The following is a 19,385-nucleotide window of genomic DNA, read 5'->3' as shown; positions in this document are numbered from 1 at the left end:
GGTATCTCCATAGAAACAAGCAGGTGACAGAACCGAAAAGTTACTTAATGCACCTTTAATGCGTCTTGAATTCAGAATATGGAACAGGATTGTTTTGGCTGATTTATATTTTTATTTACAGGTCTAGAGTATAAAATTTTAATTAAAGGCGCATTGTGTAACTTTTCTGGTCGAAGGGAACATCTGCTTGTCTCCATGGAGATGCTGTTGCTTTGTCTGGAATGTCCCAGTATGGCATTAAACGTATCATGCATGTACAGTCATACAATTTCACATTTTCAGAATCAGAGTGAGGACGACAGGGAATTTTTTTCACTGCAAATTTTACACTCTGAATTTTGAGAGAAAATATTTGTGCTGAATATTTAAAAGGTGAGTTTTTTTATACAGAATTTTAAGCACTTTGAAAATGTACACTTCAAATTTCTGCAACTAAAATTCAGATTAAAAATAATTCAAGTTTTTTTCAGAGTAAGTGAGAAATCAACAGTATTTAACATTTTTATTTATTTATTTATTGCTTATTCTATTATTTTGTTGACATCAATTTCAAGACAACAACAACAACAACAACAAAATCTGACAATTTACATAAATACATATTTCTACCATTATTTGCCTTCTTTTCTGCATGAACAAAAGGAACAGAAAAGGATAAATCTTAAAAAATCTAAAAAAAAAAATAAATAAATAAATCCTTAAAAAAATCCTAAAAAAAAAAAATCCTAAAAAAAAAAAAAAAATCCTAAAAAAAAATTTAAAAAAAAATCTAAAAAAATAAAAATAAAATAAATAAATAATAATAATAAAAATAAAATAATCTGATGGAACAAATTATCTTCCATAGTGAACTCAGACATTTAAATAAACAAATTAAAACACTATTTAAATCAAAAATTGAGACCAGGTCAGGTACACTTTATGTGTCACAGCGTGGCATTAAACCTTTGTATCTTCATGGACCCCAAACCAGACAAGGTTACAGGTCAGATCTGTGGAGAGGCGACCCCGCTCACAGTCAAAATGCCTGTTTTTCGATTTATTTTTGAGCTATAAAACCACCTCTAATTAAATAAATGTAAGGTAAAGCTGTTTAAAGTCATACTGTGGGACATTCCAGGCAGAGAAACAAGCAGGTGACGGACCCTGAACCGAAAAGTTACACAGTGCAGCTTTGAATAGAGTGAATTCAAGTCGTTTTACCTCATATGTTTCCTTTGTGTACAGTGTGTAGAGGAGACGAGGTGAGTCTGGAGAACACTTAGTCTGGAGACGTTTCAGTAACATGTGCTGGGATTATACAGGAGAATCCACAGCTCTCACACACCGTAATATAAGAGCTGACTGAAGAGCCCTCCATGTTTTCATCTCCACGTACTTATAACGAGAGGACGGTTTACAGGCAGCATAAACAACGGCCTCTTTAAAGAATCCGTACGACACTATTTTCTGATCTGCAGTGAGTTATGATGTTGTTTCCTCGTCACAAACATGCCTGGAGTTGAGTTTTGTTTCATTCACACGTGTTTAAACGCACAAATCCTGCATATTTAAGCTGGGCTCTCAACCTGGAAACACACTTAATATTATGCAGGGTTCCCACGGTCATGGAAGTCCTGGAAATGTCATGGAAGTTTGTAAATTCAATGAAAGTTTTGGAAAAGTCATGGGATTTTAGTATCTCTTTCACGCAATTACATCGTTCTGTTAAAGTTTGTATAGAGGATTTTTTCAGGGAAGAAAAATACAGTGACAGTCCTTTGTCAAATGTTGTGCTTGTGTGACTCCACCTTCCTCCTCCACAGCTCCTCAGTAGAAACATCTCCTCCTCCCGCCTCTTTACTCTAGAAATCACGCTTGTTTACATCCAGTGCACGTTCAGAATCACTGTTGAAATAATTTAACAACCGACGCGTCAGTTTTTAGAGCCTTCGTCTGCTTCAGTCGCACCATCGCTGGAAGGAATCTCCAAGAATCACCTCAGTTTGTCTTCGCTCCTTTTCTCCTTCTCTTCTTCTTTCAGCGACCTCAAAAATGGACTTTCTTTTGCATCGAACTGGTCGTGGATTCTCGTCCGACATCTCAACAAACTTTATGCGAACTGCGAGGAAGCGACAGTTTTAAAAAAGCCTCTAAGAACCGCCGCATAAACCACGTCATCCCCGCGCGCCGAGAGTCAGTTACACTAGAAACATAAGGAGTTTGATTGACAACCTAACAGCCAATAGATAAAGAGGGAGCCTTGTTATCTATTGGCTGATGTTTGTCTGGACTCACTACGTCCACAGTTGATAGATTTTCATTCTTGTTTTTTTTTTGTCATCATAATTACAAGGCTGCTGCGTCTCTGTAATGTTATTTTAAACTTTCAATGACAAGTTGAACCTAAAAAAAAATCCTCCTTACAACCTTTAAGTTCTCATTACACTATTATGATTATTTCAGAACGTATGGGGCATTTTGTTTAAAAGAGACGACAATAAATGCACTGACAGGATTTTGAATGTTAAAAACTATAAAACCAAACCATAAAGTGAGAGGAAAGTGTTAACATTTCATATTTAGCCCTTAAAGTTCAAATCAGATCAGTTCTACACATGTAGGGTGCTGTAAAGTCATGGAAAATTCACTTTAGGTCATGAAAAAGTCATGGAAAAGTTTTGGAAAAGAGTGGGGACCCTGCATAATACGGCAATACAGGAAGTGCTCCATTGTGGTTTTAAACTCCATCCACCTTCACTAGAATCATTTGGTTAATTTCAGCCCTGGAATTGCCGATCTCTACTGAATTAAAGGTAAACGTAGCTGTTAATGTGAAAACTACCACTTCATGACATCATAAGGTGAAACAGAGCACTTTGAGCTTTGAAGATGTAGACAGAGTAATAATAAAGAACATGTGTGAATGAAACTAAATGTATGGTATGTTTTTGAGGAGGTAACAGTGTTATAACATGACTTCTATTCTCTGCAAACCCCCTTGGATCTCAGATATGACGTCACATCCACACTTCAATCGTTTTATTATGCTTCACGTGCCCGACTTGGAGAAAACCGTGGATGCCAACTGGAAAGCTTTTATTGTTTTTGTTTATCTTCTTTTTGCAACCCTAAGAACGTGTAGCAACACCTGTTTAAAACAAGTCTTTGTTCAATCTTGGCCTAAACATAAACCGACCACCAGACCCAAAGGCAGTGATACGGACACAGTAAGTCAGGGGTCACCAAACCTTTATCTCTGGGAGCCATATTATCCCTCCTGACTGTGAGGGGGGCGGGGTGGGGTCGGCCGTAGAACACAATTGTATGACCATGACCAAAATGACCATGAGCAGGCCTCACTGTGCAGTAGAAATGACTGGTCTGGCACAGCCTTCATTTTTATAATAATATTATATGAATAATAATATTAATAACGACTGTATTGATAATAACTGTGTGCTGCACTTAATAAAAGTCAAATAAATAGGCCTATAAAATAAATACATTAAAAAAAAGAAAAAAAAACTAAGAAATTATAATATGAGTAATAGATAAATTTGCCAGCTCTTATGTCTATCCAGGTGAGCAAAGTAAAAAAAAAAAAGGCCATGACAAATTTTGAGCATTGCCTCAAGTGGTGGGGGCACAGGGGGCTGGGGGCCGGTCAAAGGGGTATGGAGGGCCGGAGTTGGCCCGTGGGCCTTAGTTTGATGACCCCTGCAGTAAGGTATTAAGGTATGAAATTGTCATTTAAACCACCAAAGCTCCAAACTAGGGATGGGCATTCGATGAAATTTTCTTAATCGATCGTCGAGAGAATTAACGATCGATTATCGATTAATCATTAACGTTTTTATATTAAAATGATCATCATTATTATTACTATCTGCACTACTAATCTGCATAAATAAATTCAACTTTACGACATATAAACCGTAACGACTCTAGAGCCACATCAGCCCGTTTATTATAATGTGTTTAATTCAGTTTTGTTCAACTCTCACAGAAACGAAACTTAAAACCACATCGCTAATTTGCATAAACTAAGAGAAGATAAAACTACCAGCTCTTGTGTCACTGATGCAGTCAACTTCTGTTGGATTAAAAAACATGACTCAGGTGAATACAGGTTAGTGTGACCATATTTGCGTTTGTCAAAACCAGGACACCGTACGGGGGGAGGGAGGTGGGGACTCGTCATCGACATTGAGCGACTCTCACCTGGTAAAACTTTTTCCCACTGGACACAGAAACATATGTTCTTGCTTTATACACTGTGCACATGGACTCACACTTGTCCCGACCGGAACGGAAAGTGTGGAATTTCTTGTACAAGTCATCATTAAATACGCATATGCACTTCGGTACGTTACAGGCGGACTGACTGTTTGTGTTTGCTCGCTCCTTCTGAGTGTAGAGAGCTACTTGTACGGACCTCTGTTTGGTCACGCTACGCACAGCAACCTGCATTCGGTTTGTCGATTAAAATTTACGTAATCGATGAAATTCTTAAGGATCAATTATCGATTAATCGACTAATCATGCCCATCCCTACTCCAAACACAATGAAAACTGTTCATACTTAAAAGTGACACAGTGGCACAGGCGTCTTGGATTCTGTCTCGGAAACCTTGCTCGAAGTCTTCCGAGTTCTTCCGAGCGGCAAGTTCGCCGTCTGAGGAAAAGTGCGTGTCGCTAGGCAACGTCCTCGGACCTCCAAGACGGATGGATAATCAAACGCACCATTAAAGCTCACGAGAGTCCATTTTCTGTAACATACACACGTTTCTATCGACCAGTGTAGGCTGAACGATTTGAGAAAATTATCTGAAATTTTTCTAACAAGATTTGTCCGAAAATGTTAAACATGTTGCGAGCATTAACAAAAAGACTGAAGTATGAACTGACAAACGAATACAAGACCCACATCCCAGAACTACAGAGTTATCAGTTTTTATGTGAAGGAAATTACTTTAGGGCACTTCAGAAACTGCAGTCTTTGCGATTTGCATTCAAATTGCGATTTCAATTGAGTTGTGATTCATCTCTCTGTCCTATCAACCGCCGTCGTTACAATCACTCCCACGATTCAGACGGCGAAAACTGCTCCTCATTACGCTTCTCTCAAATGTTAAAGGGGGCGTCTTATGCAAACTTGACTTTTATGAGATTTTAATTATGTCTGAACAGTGTTCCCTCATCGTTAGCTCCCAGTGATCCACAATACACACTTCTCCAATAACAATATCAGAGTCTAGTCACTGCTGAATCTCCCAGGGGTCAGATGGGAGTGATTGACAGGTGGATTAGCCAATCAAGGAAAAGCATGGACAGTGTGCATCGAAACAAATATGGCTGCTTAAAAAAAGGGAAAACAGAAACGAAAAAATATCACAGGGGACTGAAAAACATTGCAGATTTCCCTCTTCCAACTGGTTCAGAACGCAGCAGCATCAGTGTATTACCCATTTTATTTCCCTTCACTGGCTGCATGTGTGTTTTAGAATCGATTTTAAGACTTTACTGATCACTTTTAAAGCTCATTGAGGTCTTGCACCAAGTTTCATTTCAGAACTTTTAACCCCGTACGAGCCTCCCGCAGCCTTAGATCCTCAGGCAGGTCCCTTTGAATTAAGTCCTGATGAAGACCAGCTAAGGTCAAAAACATGTTGGCTTTGGCCATTCAAATAAAGGCCTTTTAACCCTTACAAACTGTTCATTTCTTAAAGGGATAGTTCGGGTTTTTTGACATAAATCTGTATGTCATCCCCGTGAGCAGTGTCGTGCATCCACACTGACTTTACCCCCGACAGCGTCCGGTGAGCCGAGACCCTGGCCGTTTTCGGTGCTGATGAAAGTAGTCCGGCAAGTTGGCTGGGGACAGTAAAATAAAGCGTTTTTCTTCTCAAAACAATATGTGTTCAAAAGAGTCATACGTTTGCATCACAAAACCTTCGTCCTCGAAAAAGTCAGACATTATAATCGCTTGGCACTATTTCTTTCCGTTCGTATCACTGCGCGCTGCTGCCAGGTGACAGCCGCGCCTGGTTCACTTTGTTTACTACTTGGAATGTTAGCGACAACATGTCTGATTAGGACACCGACGATGAAGACTTTGCCTTTACCACAAAGCCAAGGGGATATTCTTATGTATCTTATACAAGCTTATATACTTATGGCTCTAGCTCTCTCGTTAGCTCTCTCACGTCGCAGCGGTCTGCGCATGTAAACACTGCTGAACAACTGAAGAAAGTGATGGATCCGTGTGCGGCTGTCATCTGGCAGCAGTGCGCAGTGATACGAACGGAGAGAAAATAGTGCCAAGCGATTATAAGGTCTGACATTTTCGAGGACAAAGGTTTTGTGATGCAAATGTATCACTCTTTAGAGCACATATTGTTTTGAGAAGAAAAACGCTTTATTTTACTGTCCCCAGCCAACTTGCCGGACAACTTTTGTCATCACCGAAAACGGCCAGGGTCTCGGCTCACAGGACGCTGTCGGGGGTAAAGTCAGTGTGGATGTATGACACTGCTCATGGGGATGACATACAGATTCATGTCAAAAAACCCGAACTATCCCTTTAAGACTTCACAGTATGTTTGGGGTCAAATTTGACCCGAACCAAGAATTCCTTCATAGTAAGTGTCTATGTCAAATTATGAACTAAAGATCTATTTTGTCCTGTGTGAAAACAAACTTAGAAGAAAATCTCTGGTGTGTTCCTTATGTGCACCATAAACATGATGATCAGGAACTCTTGAACTCTGTCACCACTGTCCCATAAAAAAATACACACAAACATGGTCTGTGCAGTTTCACAGTTTCAAGATTCTCTAAAACTTCTATTTTGCTTCATTTGACCCGTGCTGATAGAGCTAAAATCCATCTCAATAGAATTGACCCGAACCAGCCTCGGTGTTCAAAAATTTGTAGCACTTGTACAAAAGTATGACATTTTTAAATATTTTAATTTTTGTGTACTTTGGCCAAATTTAGGAAAAGTCATCAAATTTCGGGATCAAAGAATGATGATTAGTGTATTTTTACTACTGTTGAATGTCAAAAAAGGGTCAAATTTGAACCCACTAGTATGTAAGGGTTAACTATATTTTTCCTCGTGCGATTTTTTACTTTTTCTACTTTTTTGGAGTGCCTGGAATCCGTTGTGTTTAGGTCCCTTTGGCTGTTCCAAAGTCCAGGTTCGGGTCGAAGGTGTTGGAGTCTTTTCAGTCCGGACGCCTCGACTTTGGAACGACCCGCCTGAGGAGAAAAGGCTCGCACCATCAGTATCATCTTTTAAATCACTTCTAAAGACTAGGGGCGTAACGATATCCAAGTCTCACGATATAAACGATATCGTCACGGTATAAACCTCACGATATGATATTTATTGCGATATCGCGGGGAAGCTCACAATATGGTGGGGAGGCTCATGATTAGGGATGTAACAATATCCAAATCTCTCTGTACGTTATTTTGTGGAGGCCAACAAACAAAACTGTGAATATGCGACATTTTCCTCTTAAAATGCCTTGTCAAGACTTAATCCAAAGTCTTAAAAGTGCTTAGAACTGTTATTTCTTCTTGTAGTCTGCGCTGAAATGGAGCAAAGGATCATGGTCGATGTAGTTCCCTCTGTTCGCTCTCTTTTTATTTAAATCTATTGCTGCACCATAACTCTTAATTTAATCAAAGAGACTTGTAATTCGATATATTGTGATGGTCCACGATGTTATTGTGAGAACTTTGACGATACGATATCACGATATTTCGGTTATTGTTACATCCCGACTAAAGACACATTTTTATAAGCCTTTCTTTAACTGCTTTTAGCTTGATTTTATTCCTTATTTATTCTATTTTTTATTATAATTTATTGGATAGTTTGCATCATTGTCTGTTTTTGTTTGCCTTCTGGTTGCTTTTTTATACTTTTTGTGTTGTTCTTTGCTGCTTGAACATCCCTTTGTAAACCTTGTTTTTAAAAATGCTTCATTCACAAGTGTTTGAGTAACTCTTTATTATTAGTCTGTCTACATCTCCAAAGCTTAAAACACTCTGGGCCACCTTGTGATGTCACGAAGTGGTAATTTTCAAGTTAATAGCTCATTTTACTTTTAGTTCAGTTGATACAATTCCAGGACTTTAAACATCCAAATGATTGTAGTGAAAGTCTGTGGAGCGTAAAAACACAGTGGAGCACTTCTTGTATTACCACAAGCTGGAACAGAGCGTTTTCAGTTTTCAGAAGAACCTAAACATGCAGGGTTTGTGTGTTAAACTTGTGGGCCCGGTCAAGCAGAAGTAAACATCAAGGCCAAAAATTCAAGTTAATGCATCTGATATAAAAATGTATTGAACAGATACATATGTACTCTAGTTTATCAAACTGTTGACCTTTTTTCTGTACCATTTTTGGTTCTAAAGTTACATACGTTTTAAACAGACCATGTATGAAACATGGAACAAAAATTATTTCCCAAATTTCAAAGACCTGAAAATCATGTAAATAAATAGATGTATTTCATCATATCTTGTGTTATTCCATCTTTGAACTGTTGATGAAGGGACAGGATTAAAACAAAAAAAAAGTATTTAAAATGATAAAAAATTTGCTTTGAAGGACTGACATATTTTATAGAAATAGTTTCTTTCATTTTGAAGTAATATTAAAGTATTCGGAAGAAAAAAATCTGACAAATTATGCAAAATCACTTTTCCCTCCGTTACCATGACATTTCTTAATAAAAAATCTCATTACTCAAAAAGTAAGAGGTTTTTCAACCTAATCTTGTACCATATGGTAGAAAACTATATGAAGCAAATATTCAAACCAGTTTGTTAAGGATATGTAAGTGAGAACCAAGAGTTATCACTGTTTGGATTTATTGCCCAAAAAGTGCTGCATATTTCATTCCCTTCGTTACTGACATGAGTTTTTAAATTTTTTGTCAACAACTTGAAAGAATCTCACAGGTTTAACTTGACCCTGTTGGAGTGTAACTCTTTCCTACATTCTGATACTTTACTTATTTCAATAGTCCCTCTAGTTTCTGAATAAGAGACATTTGAATGTAAAACATCTGCCCGTTTCCCTCCGTTAACACTTGACCAGACCCTTGTGTGAATGAAGCAAAACCCAACTCCAGGTCTGTTTGTGACGAGGAAACAATATGAGCCCTTTAACATAGAACATCTTCAGGTAGGGCATCTGGCGCAAAAATGTTCCAAAGCAAAAGCGAATAAAGCAGCCCGTAAAACCCCCGATGATGGATCCCAAATCAAAACCTGTCTTGGTTCAAAAGCTCCTCTGCCCCGGAGACAAATGCTCTTTCTATGTAAACTGTCCCATTTCATTTTCAAATCACCACTTCTCCCGTCGTTTGTATTTCCCGTCCGGGTCACGGGAGACGCCATCGAGAGGCAGATGGCGAGCGTGAGATTTAATGGCGTCCGCAGATATCCAATTCTTCAGCCGCGCGGAATCTGCTGATGAACCCGACTGTACGAGGCCCCGGCGATGTTTGATGCTCTAAAGCGCTCGTCAATAATGTGGAGAAGAGGAGCGAGGGATGCGACGACAGAGCGGACGTTTAGGGACAGATCTGAGTGGGGTTTGTTTTTTTGCGTTGGGTATTGTGATAAATTTAAAGGTCTTACAGCAGAACTGTCTCTTGTGAGCGTGGAGTCGTGTTTGAATGTTTAACCTCCTCAACAACAGATGTGGAGTTGTGTTTTGTTTCATTCACACAAACCTTTTTTTTTTTTTTTTGGTAATTCCACTCATTGTCGGACACTAAACTGGGACCAAACCAGGTCCAAACCAGGTCTAAAACGAGGTCTAAACCAGGTCCAAAGCAGATCTAAACCAGGTCTAAACCAAGTCTAAACTAGGTCTAAACCAGGTCTAAAACCAGGTCTAAACCAGGTCCAAACCAGGTCTAAACCAGGTCTAAAACCAGGTCTAAAACCAGGTCTAAACCAAGACTAAACCAATACTAAACCAGAACTAAAACCAGGTCTAAATCCAGGTCTAAAACCAGGTCTAAACCAGGTCTAAACCAGGTCTAAACCAAGTCTAAACTAGGTCTAAACCAGGTCTAAAACCAGGTCTAAACCAGGTCCAAACCAGGTCTAAACCAGGTCTAAAACCAGGTCTAAACCAGGTCTAAACCAAGACTAAACCAGTACTAAACCAGAACTAAAACCAGGTCTAAACCAGGTCTAAACCAAGACTAAACCAGAACTAAAACCAAGTCTAAACTAGGTCTAAACCAGGTCTAAAACCAGGTCTAAAACCAGGTCTAAACCAGGACTAAAACCAGGTCAAAACCAGGACTAAAACCAGGTCTAAACCAGGACTAAAACTAGGTCAAAACCAGGTCTAAAACCAGGTCTAAACCAGGTCCAAACCAGGTCTAAACCAGGTCTAAAACCAGGTCTAAAACCAGGTCTAAACCAGGTCTAAACCAAGACTAAACCAGTACTAAACCAGTACTAAACCAGAACTAAAACCAGGTCTAAACCAGGACTAAAACCAGGACTAAACGAGGTCTAAACCAGGTCTAAACTAGGTCTAAACCAGGTCTAAAACCAGGATTTAATCAGGTCTAAACCAGGTCTAAAACCAGGTCTAAACCAGGACTAAACCAGGACTAAACTAGGTCCAAACCAGGTCTAAACCAGGTCTAAAACACCCAGGATACTGAAACCAGGACACTACATCTACACAGACTCTCCCATAACCAGGATAAACAAAAAAACCTGATCATCCCGGTAATTACTCGACTACTTACGCACTCTAAAAGCATTCTGTAAAGTTGTGAGGAGAGTTGTGAGCAGATACGGCAACAGAGGAGAAGAAAATCACAGAGCGGAGGTGTGTAACGAGTCCGGATGGAGAGATGCTAAACGCTCTGAAATGAAAGAGTGAGATACCCGCTGTGGCCGACGAACGCAGACGTGACGAGTGAAGTTTGAGCAGGATTCGGGTTTGTTGAGGATCTTAATGAGGAAAAGAGAGGGAGAGAGGTGGACACAGAGCGCTAAACTTCACGCTACGATGATTTTGTCCCAATTACGTCGTCAAACGAGGACGGTGTTAGGACAGACTAATGCCTCTTTAGCTGCGCCGTGGAACTTTTCCGTTATACTCCAGATATTTTTTTTTTTTTGAGGAGGTAATGACATTATAACGCGACTTAAAGCTCACAAGGGTTGATTTTGCGTAATATAGGACCTTTAAAGAGGGAGTATTATTGCCTGAAGAGGTTTTAGATGTCATCCATACATGTTTGAGCAATCTAGTGATCTCTCCAGTGCCGTATTCAATCGACAGTTCTCCATAAATATACAAAAACACGATACAAAACTGTGCACAAAAACTTGACAAACCCAATGCTGCAAATAATCCTTCTTTATATTCATCATTGTTTAAGTCGCAGGATTAAAAGTGTGTGAAAAAAGTAGCGGCTTATAGTCTGGAAATTACGGTATTTTATTAGGCTAAAATGGTAGGCCATATTTAGTCACTTTGTCATATTTACTTCTCTGACTCAAGAGGAATTGGACTACAGCTTTTAACATAACATAAGAGCCAGATTTTCTTATTGATTCACAAAATTTCAATTAAATTTAATGCACATATTTAGTAGAGGTGTAACAATGACCGAAATATCGTGATATTGCATCGTCAAAAGTCTCACAAAAATATTGTTGAATTGAGTTCCTTTGCTTAAATGCAGGTTTTACAGTAGCAAAACCTTATAAACACAAAGAACTACATATCCCATGATTCATTTCAGCGCAGACAACATGAAGAAATATGTTTTTTACATGAATTCTTGGGATTATGACGGAAATAATTCACATTAAAATCTTATCCAAATATTTAAAAGCAGAAACGTATCTCATCTACAGTTATATCAGTCTCTTCAAAATATCACAATAAATATCATACCGTGAAATGTATATCGTGAAAACATCGTACTGTGACATGCATATTGTGATAATATCATACAGTGGCATGCATATTGTGATAATATAGTACCGCAAGATGTATACGTGAGATGTATATCATGATAACATCGTACTATGACATGCATATCGTGATAATATCATACTGCGAGATGTATACATGAAATGTATATTGGGATAACATCATATTGTGACATGCACAGCATGATAATATATCACTGCGAGATGTGTTCGTGAGATGTATACTGTGATAACATTGTACTGTGACATGCATATCGTGATAATATTGCACCGCGAGATGTATATTGTGATAACATCCTACCATGGCATGCATATTGTGATAATATCATAAAGCGAGATGTATACATGGGATGTATATCATGATAACATCATACTGTGACATGCATATTGTGACAGTACCATACCATGGCATGCATATCGTGATAATACCGTACCATGAGATGTATTTTGTGATAATATCGTACCATGACATACATATCGTGATAATATCGTACCGAGAGATTTGGATATTGTTACATCAATACTATTTAGACCCGAGAACTTCATATTTCAAGAATCTACATTTTAACTAAATAAATAGTCTCTGCTCCATCAGTATTAAATATGATTGACCTAATGTCATGTTTTTATTCTTCTTGACTCAGCCTAATGACTCAAGAAACAGTCTGCTCCTGTCACTGCTCCTGCCAGCCGCCCCCGTCAGCTGTCCCTGCCCCACACACACACACACACACACACACACACACACACACACACACACACACACACACACACACACACACACACACACACACACTCGGAGCACACAGAGCCTGCTGATAGTAAGACCACTACGCTAAGGCTAATCGCCGCACAATAAGCCTCTATTTTGTCTCTATGGTGACGCGCCAAATTCTCTAAAAATCTGCCGGCATGAAGTCTGCGGTCGCCTAGCAACAGGAGCGGTGTGCGGTGTGCAGAGTTGGGCCGAGTGCAGCGCAGACACACACGCAGCAGCAGATGTGTGTGTGTGTGTGTGTGTACAGATCCACAGATTACACACACTTTTTATTGTGACAAAGGGTTAGCGCCGCGATCAGCCTCTGTTTTAAAATGTTAATTCAGAACATGTGAGTGGGATTAAAGCGGAAATAAAAATGAATCTAATGATTTTATTGGTAGAAATGGTCAAATTGTTTTTAGGAAAATGTTTTTCCTGTTTTCCGAATGTCTGCAGCCGTAAGCCTGTAGTCTATAGCCTGCAGCTATTGACTTTGACAAACTTTATTGATCCACAAGGGAAATTATTTGGACACAGTAGCTCACACATCACAATATAATATAATAACAATGAGTAAAAAATGTAAAAGGTAATAATAAATTCTAAGTAAGTAGCAAAAAAGAGAGCAAGAGACAGGTACATCTACTGCTACAAGAATAAAGTGAATGAATAAAGTTATTTGTATTTTTTAATACATTTTTATGTATTTATTTATTTGATTTATTCATAAGTTTTTGGTCTTTTATTTATTTATTTTTATTTATAATTTTTTTTTTGCAGCTACAAATGCTACAGCTTTATATAACAATTTAAATTTATTTTATTTTATTTTGTTTTATTTTAAAGTTTAGTGTCATTTATACAAATCTTTAGTCAAAAGTTGTCAATCACAGTATATTTATTTAGTTAGTTAGTTATTTTATTTATTTTTTATTTATTTATTTTTTGGGGGGATGGGGTGGGGTGTTCAAAATATGTAGTTCTGAAAATATTTATATTTAAATTTTTTTTTTTATTACTTTGTATTTGGTGTGAATTAATTATTTTACAGATTGATTGGATTTGTTCAAAATTCCCAAAAAAAATGCTTGAAATATTTAAAGTTTACAATATTAAAAGTCAGAAACACTGGCGCCTGACAATTGTATTACAAATAATGAATTCATATTACACATAATTAATTGTAAAATGATTTACTGTGTGCGCTGATGGATAAAAGAAAGTATTGTTGTGTAACGTGAGTGTTTGTGTGTTTTTTGTGTTTGTGTTCCAGTCGTGCAGCACATAAAGAGACACAACATCGTCCTGAAGAGGGAGCTGGGAGAGGGAGCGTTTGGGAAAGTGTTTCTGGCCGAGTGTTACAACCTGTCCCCAGACCAGGACAAGATACTCGTGGCTGTCAAGGTGAGAGACACAACTCTGCATCTGCTGCGTGTGGATTTGTTTATTTTAGTGAAAGTGAAAGTGAAAGTAAATTGGCATGGTAACGAGGAGGTTAGTGGTTCTGGCTGAAGTGCAGGAACAATCAGATCTCGTGCCACAAGATCTCGCGAGACAAAATTGCCACAAGATCGTGCACACAAGAGAAAAATGATCTCGTGAGATTTTTTTCCAAGTGTTTAGATTTGGATTGGACAAAAAGGGTCACGTGTTGGTGAGTTACGTCTCTTACAGTTCCAAAAAGTAGCACTAGAATGGAAAGAAAACTGTCATATCAAATAAATATCAAATGATGAGGCCAAAATTGGAAACTGAACCGCGGAATTTAGCGAAAAGTTAGGGTTGATGTTACTTGTGTCAGTGCACGTAAATGTTTGTCCTGTCTTGTCTACACATGGAATAAAGAAAAACGTCATTTCGATTTCTTTGTATGTCTAGTAGAGGTCTGCGCGGGACACAATTTTCAGTCCCGCTCCCGCCCGCATCTGCGATATTTTGTCCCGCACCCGCCCGCAAGTCCTGCAGGATGGGAACCTTTGCTTTCTTAAGCTCTATCAAACATGGAGAAGCGAAAGGAACTGGGCTGTGTATGGGAGGAGGCGCGGTGGGCGGTCCGGCGGCATGGTTAAGTCCTGGCTAAATCCTGTTTTTAGTCCTAGTTTTAGACCTGTTTTTAGACCTGGTATAGTCCTGGTTTAGTTCTGGTTTAGTTCTGGTTTAGTGGCGCAGGCCGCACGACGTATGGAAGGAGGGAATGTTCGCGCGGCGTATGGGACGCGGGGGGACTGTTCGCGCACTGTACGGAAGGAAGGACTGACTGCGTGGCGTACGGAAGGATTGTCCGGATACGGGGGGGACTGTTCACGCGGCGTACGGGACGGGTGGGTCAGTCTGCGCGGTGTACGAGAAGGGGGACGGCTTGCTGCTTAAAATGTTATTATTAATGCCAAATAAAATCTGCAGCACAAGTTACACATGATATGCTTATATTCTTTTGTATGTTTTATTTTACACTCAGATTTAGTTTGCGGTACTGCAGTGTATCATCCCTCCCGCCCGCTCCCACGTTGTTTAGTCCCATTCCCGCCCGCGCCCGCAGCGAGCTTTTAAAATGTGTCCCGCGTTGCAGTGGTTTGCGTCGGGACTGCAGGGCTCTAATGTCTAGTAAATGTGAAGAAACTGACTATAAAGCCAACTCTGAACTTTGAATTTTGAACTTTATATATTAGGGATTATTTTTAAATCTCGTCTCTTCTTGTTCTCGTGGACCCAACCTTGTATCTATGGAAGCCCATTTCCGCCAGTAAATAAAAAAAGTCTCACAGAAAGTCATAATTATGAGACATGACACAGACATAATTTAGCCTTTATTTTTATTGAACCATATTTAATCGATTTGAAATATATCGCATTGAATCGAAAGTGCACCACATCGAGATATGTATCGTATCGGCAACTTCTTAATGATACCCAGCCCTAATTACAATCGTTATCAGTAAAAGTTTTATTTGATTTGAACATGTTAACGTCATATTTGAGTACACTGTTTATACATGGCAGTCAATTAAAAGTCTTAAAAAGGTCTTAAATTTCATGTTCCTAAATTAATACTTTAAAAAGTCTTAAATTATGTTATCCAAGTGTTATTTTCTTCACAAAGGTCTTACATTTCATGAGCCTTTTTTTTGTTTACTCAGCCGGTCTGTAGTGCAATGTTAAATGGAGAAACGAAAAAAAAAAAACAGCAACAGCGTGAAATTGCGTGAATGAACATCTAATTTCGAGTATGTGCAAACAATACTTAGTTTGTTAGAAAGTTATAAATCAGGGGTGTCAAACTCATTTTGGTCCGGGGGCCGTATCCAATCTACTTTGATCCCAAAGGGGCCGGATCAGAAAACTCATGTCATATAAACCCCAAAAATAACAATAAGTTCAAATATTTGTGCAGAGAAACGCAAATCTATTACAGAAATCTTTTTTAATTGATGAACTCTTTCTTTTACAAAATATTATAATATTATGAACAACCTGAAACTTTAAGAAAAAAAATGCAATTTCAACACAATGTTTTAACATGAACTTGTATGTAAATAGAAATTCAATAGTCAATTTTTCTTGGAAAATCCTGCACTCGGCTCCACTTTTCTCATTTTTGACATTTTGTTGATGAGGGTGTCACGGTCAACAGTCAAAACGATCGTCCTTTAAGAGCGTTTGGAAAGAGACAAGTCTTCATTTGTGCTGCTCTGGTGGGAGGGGCCACGTACAGAGACACTGGAGACGCTGCTGTGATAAACACCACAGAAAATTAACAATATTTTAATAGAAAATATAATTAAAATATTTGAGTAGAAAATCAGCCGAGGGCCAGATTAAAGGTCTTGGAGGGCCGGATCTGGCCCCCGGGCCGCATGTTTGACACCTGTGTTATAAATGATTTTTTGGCTATTTTACAAGCAATGCGTACAATTATAATGAGTTCTGAATGAGATTTAAATAATAAAAGTATTTTTCGTTATTTAAAACAGTAAGCAATGGTCATTATTAGAACTGGATCTGGTGTTTTTTGCATAATGGGCGCCATGTTGGTCTTAATTTTCATATAAGTGGTCTTAAAAATGTCTTTAAATAGCCTAGTCAAACCTGGGGATACCCTGTTATAAAATGTCACTGTTTATAAAATTTCTAAACATCTAAATCTTACATTTAAAGATGCAGTATATCTTTTCTGGTAAGCAAGTGGCATACTCTGCATTAAATAAAATTACACAACGCTCCTTTAATTTTTGCAACAATCAGATTTACCTCAACTAGAACCTTCGCAGATAATTTGACATTTCCATACATTAAACATGATAAACATCGGAGTCAAATCCAAAATCCCCTTGTATCCTTGAAGGTGAAGCTGCATCGTCCTGTACATTACACTGCACATTGAGACCTGATCCTTTAAATACACTTTGAACTATTGAACATCGGAGAAGAGTCTTCCTGAAACTGACACCGGCTCTTAAGACATCACATCCTCTTCTTCTCTTCCTCATGCCCTCTGCGTTTTGCTTATGTGTTACGACCTCTCTCTGTCCTCAGATAAAGGTGCATCGTGTCACTTTTCGGTTGCTTGTTTCTATGGAGATGTAATTTCTTTGCCTGGAATGTTCCACAGTAAAAAAAAAAAAAGAGATTAAACAGCCCTACTTTACATTTATTCAACTACAGGTGGTTTTATAACTCAAAAATACCTAGAAAAACAAACATTCTGACTGTGAGCTGGGTCGCCTCTCCACAGATCTGACCTGTAACAAGGTTTAATGCCATACTGTGAAACATTCCAGACACAAATAATAACGTCCCCGTGGAGAAAAGCATTCGACTGTTTTTGAGGAGGTAACAACATTATAACACGACTTAAAGCTCACAAGAGTCAATTTGCGTATTACGGAACATTTAACAAAAAAGGTGGCTTTTAATAACAGTTTGGTTGCTAGGTAACAGTGACCTTATTTTCCGAACTATAATTTGTTCTGGAGTATAAGTCGCAACAGCCAAAAAGTGCACAGTGAAGAAGAAAAAAACATATATAAGTCGCACTTTTTGGGGAAATGTATTTTATAAAATCAGAGACCAGGAACTGACATTTCATCTATAAAGTCAAGTTACAGTAACAACAATAGAACAGAGAACAACAGACTGAATAGGCTTTAATATGTAAATGTCACATATGAACAGTTCTTCAGATAATTACAGCATAAACAACAGAACAAGTTTACCGAACTCACGATCTCACTCCAAATCACTAAATCCATTGAATAATTCGACCTCGGTGTCATTTCTGAGCGAACTCCGGAGATAAACTATAAATCCACGATGTAAACAGAGCGTCGCTTCCTCTTCTGTGTCGCTGTCGTCAGACTCAGCCTCAGTTCCAGAATCATTCCAGCCTTTCTGAACAGGAGGGTTTCAGTGTCACTGAAGTCCAGATTTTGTCCATCCATCCAGTGACTTCCAGGAAAGTTTCGTGGCGCATTCTCCTGGTTACCGTGAAGCTGTGTTCTCTATCCCTGTTTTCCTCCAGTCCCTCACAAGTTTCTCGCTCACTCCAAACTTTCTTTCTGCTGCTCGATTACGTTTTTCGGTTGAATATTTCACTATTTGCAGCAGAACAAAACAGGAGACATGCGCAGTATAATACAAAGTGACAGTGGTACAGGCGTAGATACTGACACAAAAGACTAGAGCCTCTCGCAGCTTCAGTGTGAAAATGTTTATATATAAGTCGCACCAGAGTAGAAGTCGCAGGAAACACCCAAACCATGAAAAAAAGCGCCACTTATAATCCAAAAAATATGGTATAGAATTACCTCTACATATGTCAAATCTACTAAAATCCTAATCCTAATCCTAACACTAAAATTACAGATGCATTGTGCCACTTTTCTGGTGGAGATGTTCCTTTGTCTGGGATGTTTCACAGTATGACATTAAACTTTTCTATCTTCATGGAGACCAAGTTACAAGTCATATCTGTGGAGAGGTGATACCACTCACAGTCTGGGCCTGTTTACACGAGAACACTTGCGGGTAAAAATTACTAAATATTTTGTCAGAAGTGCCTTTTGTTTAGATAGTGACGGTGTTTTTGGGGCTTAAAAACACAAAAATCTGAAAAGTTGAATACGCTCCACTGTAGCGTTTCTGTCTACACTGCCCAAGACGCAAAATTCTGGTCAGATCTGCTCAGGTTGCGTACACGTTTACGTCACATACATACAGTACACAGAAACAAACATGTCAGATCATTTCCGAGCATCGGACTTTCAAGTAAACTCTAATAAACTTACAAGAGGCTCCCAACAAATGTACAGAATCTGCAGAGATGCTATTAATGAACAGAGAAGGATCTAGAATCACCTCTGTCAAATTCTGGATGCTCCAGTTCGTCGCAGGCGAGTCAGACGGATCTGGACCTGGAGAACCAGTCGATGGTGGGACAACTTAGTGGAAGGAGGAGCTGATGAAAATCCATGGTGTGAAAACTTCCGTATGTCCAAAGACGCCCTTGTTGCTTTAAGTACAAACATACACAATCCAATTCCACACACTTTTGAGTCACTGTATGCACGCAGATTTCCTCCTGAAAACGCTTGTCTAAACACGGAATAAAAAGACTTTTATTCCGTCCACTTTTGCGTCTTCTGTT

At 38.7% G+C, this 19,385-nt stretch overlaps 1 protein-coding gene across 1 annotated transcript in view; it reads left to right on the top strand.

The window, feature by feature from the left end:
- Window positions 1-19,385, top strand: part of ntrk2a (neurotrophic tyrosine kinase, receptor, type 2a) — a 337,581-nt gene that overhangs the window by 251,792 nt on the left and 66,404 nt on the right. The window contains exon 15 of the mRNA XM_055161959.1: window positions 14,016-14,146. Within this exon, the coding sequence (XP_055017934.1) occupies window positions 14,016-14,146 (131 nt within the window). The remainder of the gene's footprint in view (window positions 1-14,015; window positions 14,147-19,385) is intronic.

Source organism: Boleophthalmus pectinirostris, unplaced genomic scaffold, assembly GCF_026225935.1.
Source record: "Boleophthalmus pectinirostris isolate CB_2022bp ecotype Guang Dong unplaced genomic scaffold, ASM2622593v1 HiC_scaffold_4, whole genome shotgun sequence".
Lineage (NCBI taxonomy): Eukaryota > Metazoa > Chordata > Actinopteri > Gobiiformes > Gobiidae > Boleophthalmus > Boleophthalmus pectinirostris.
Note: the sequence above shows the minus strand (reverse complement) of the source record. Positions and strands in the feature narration are given on the sequence as shown.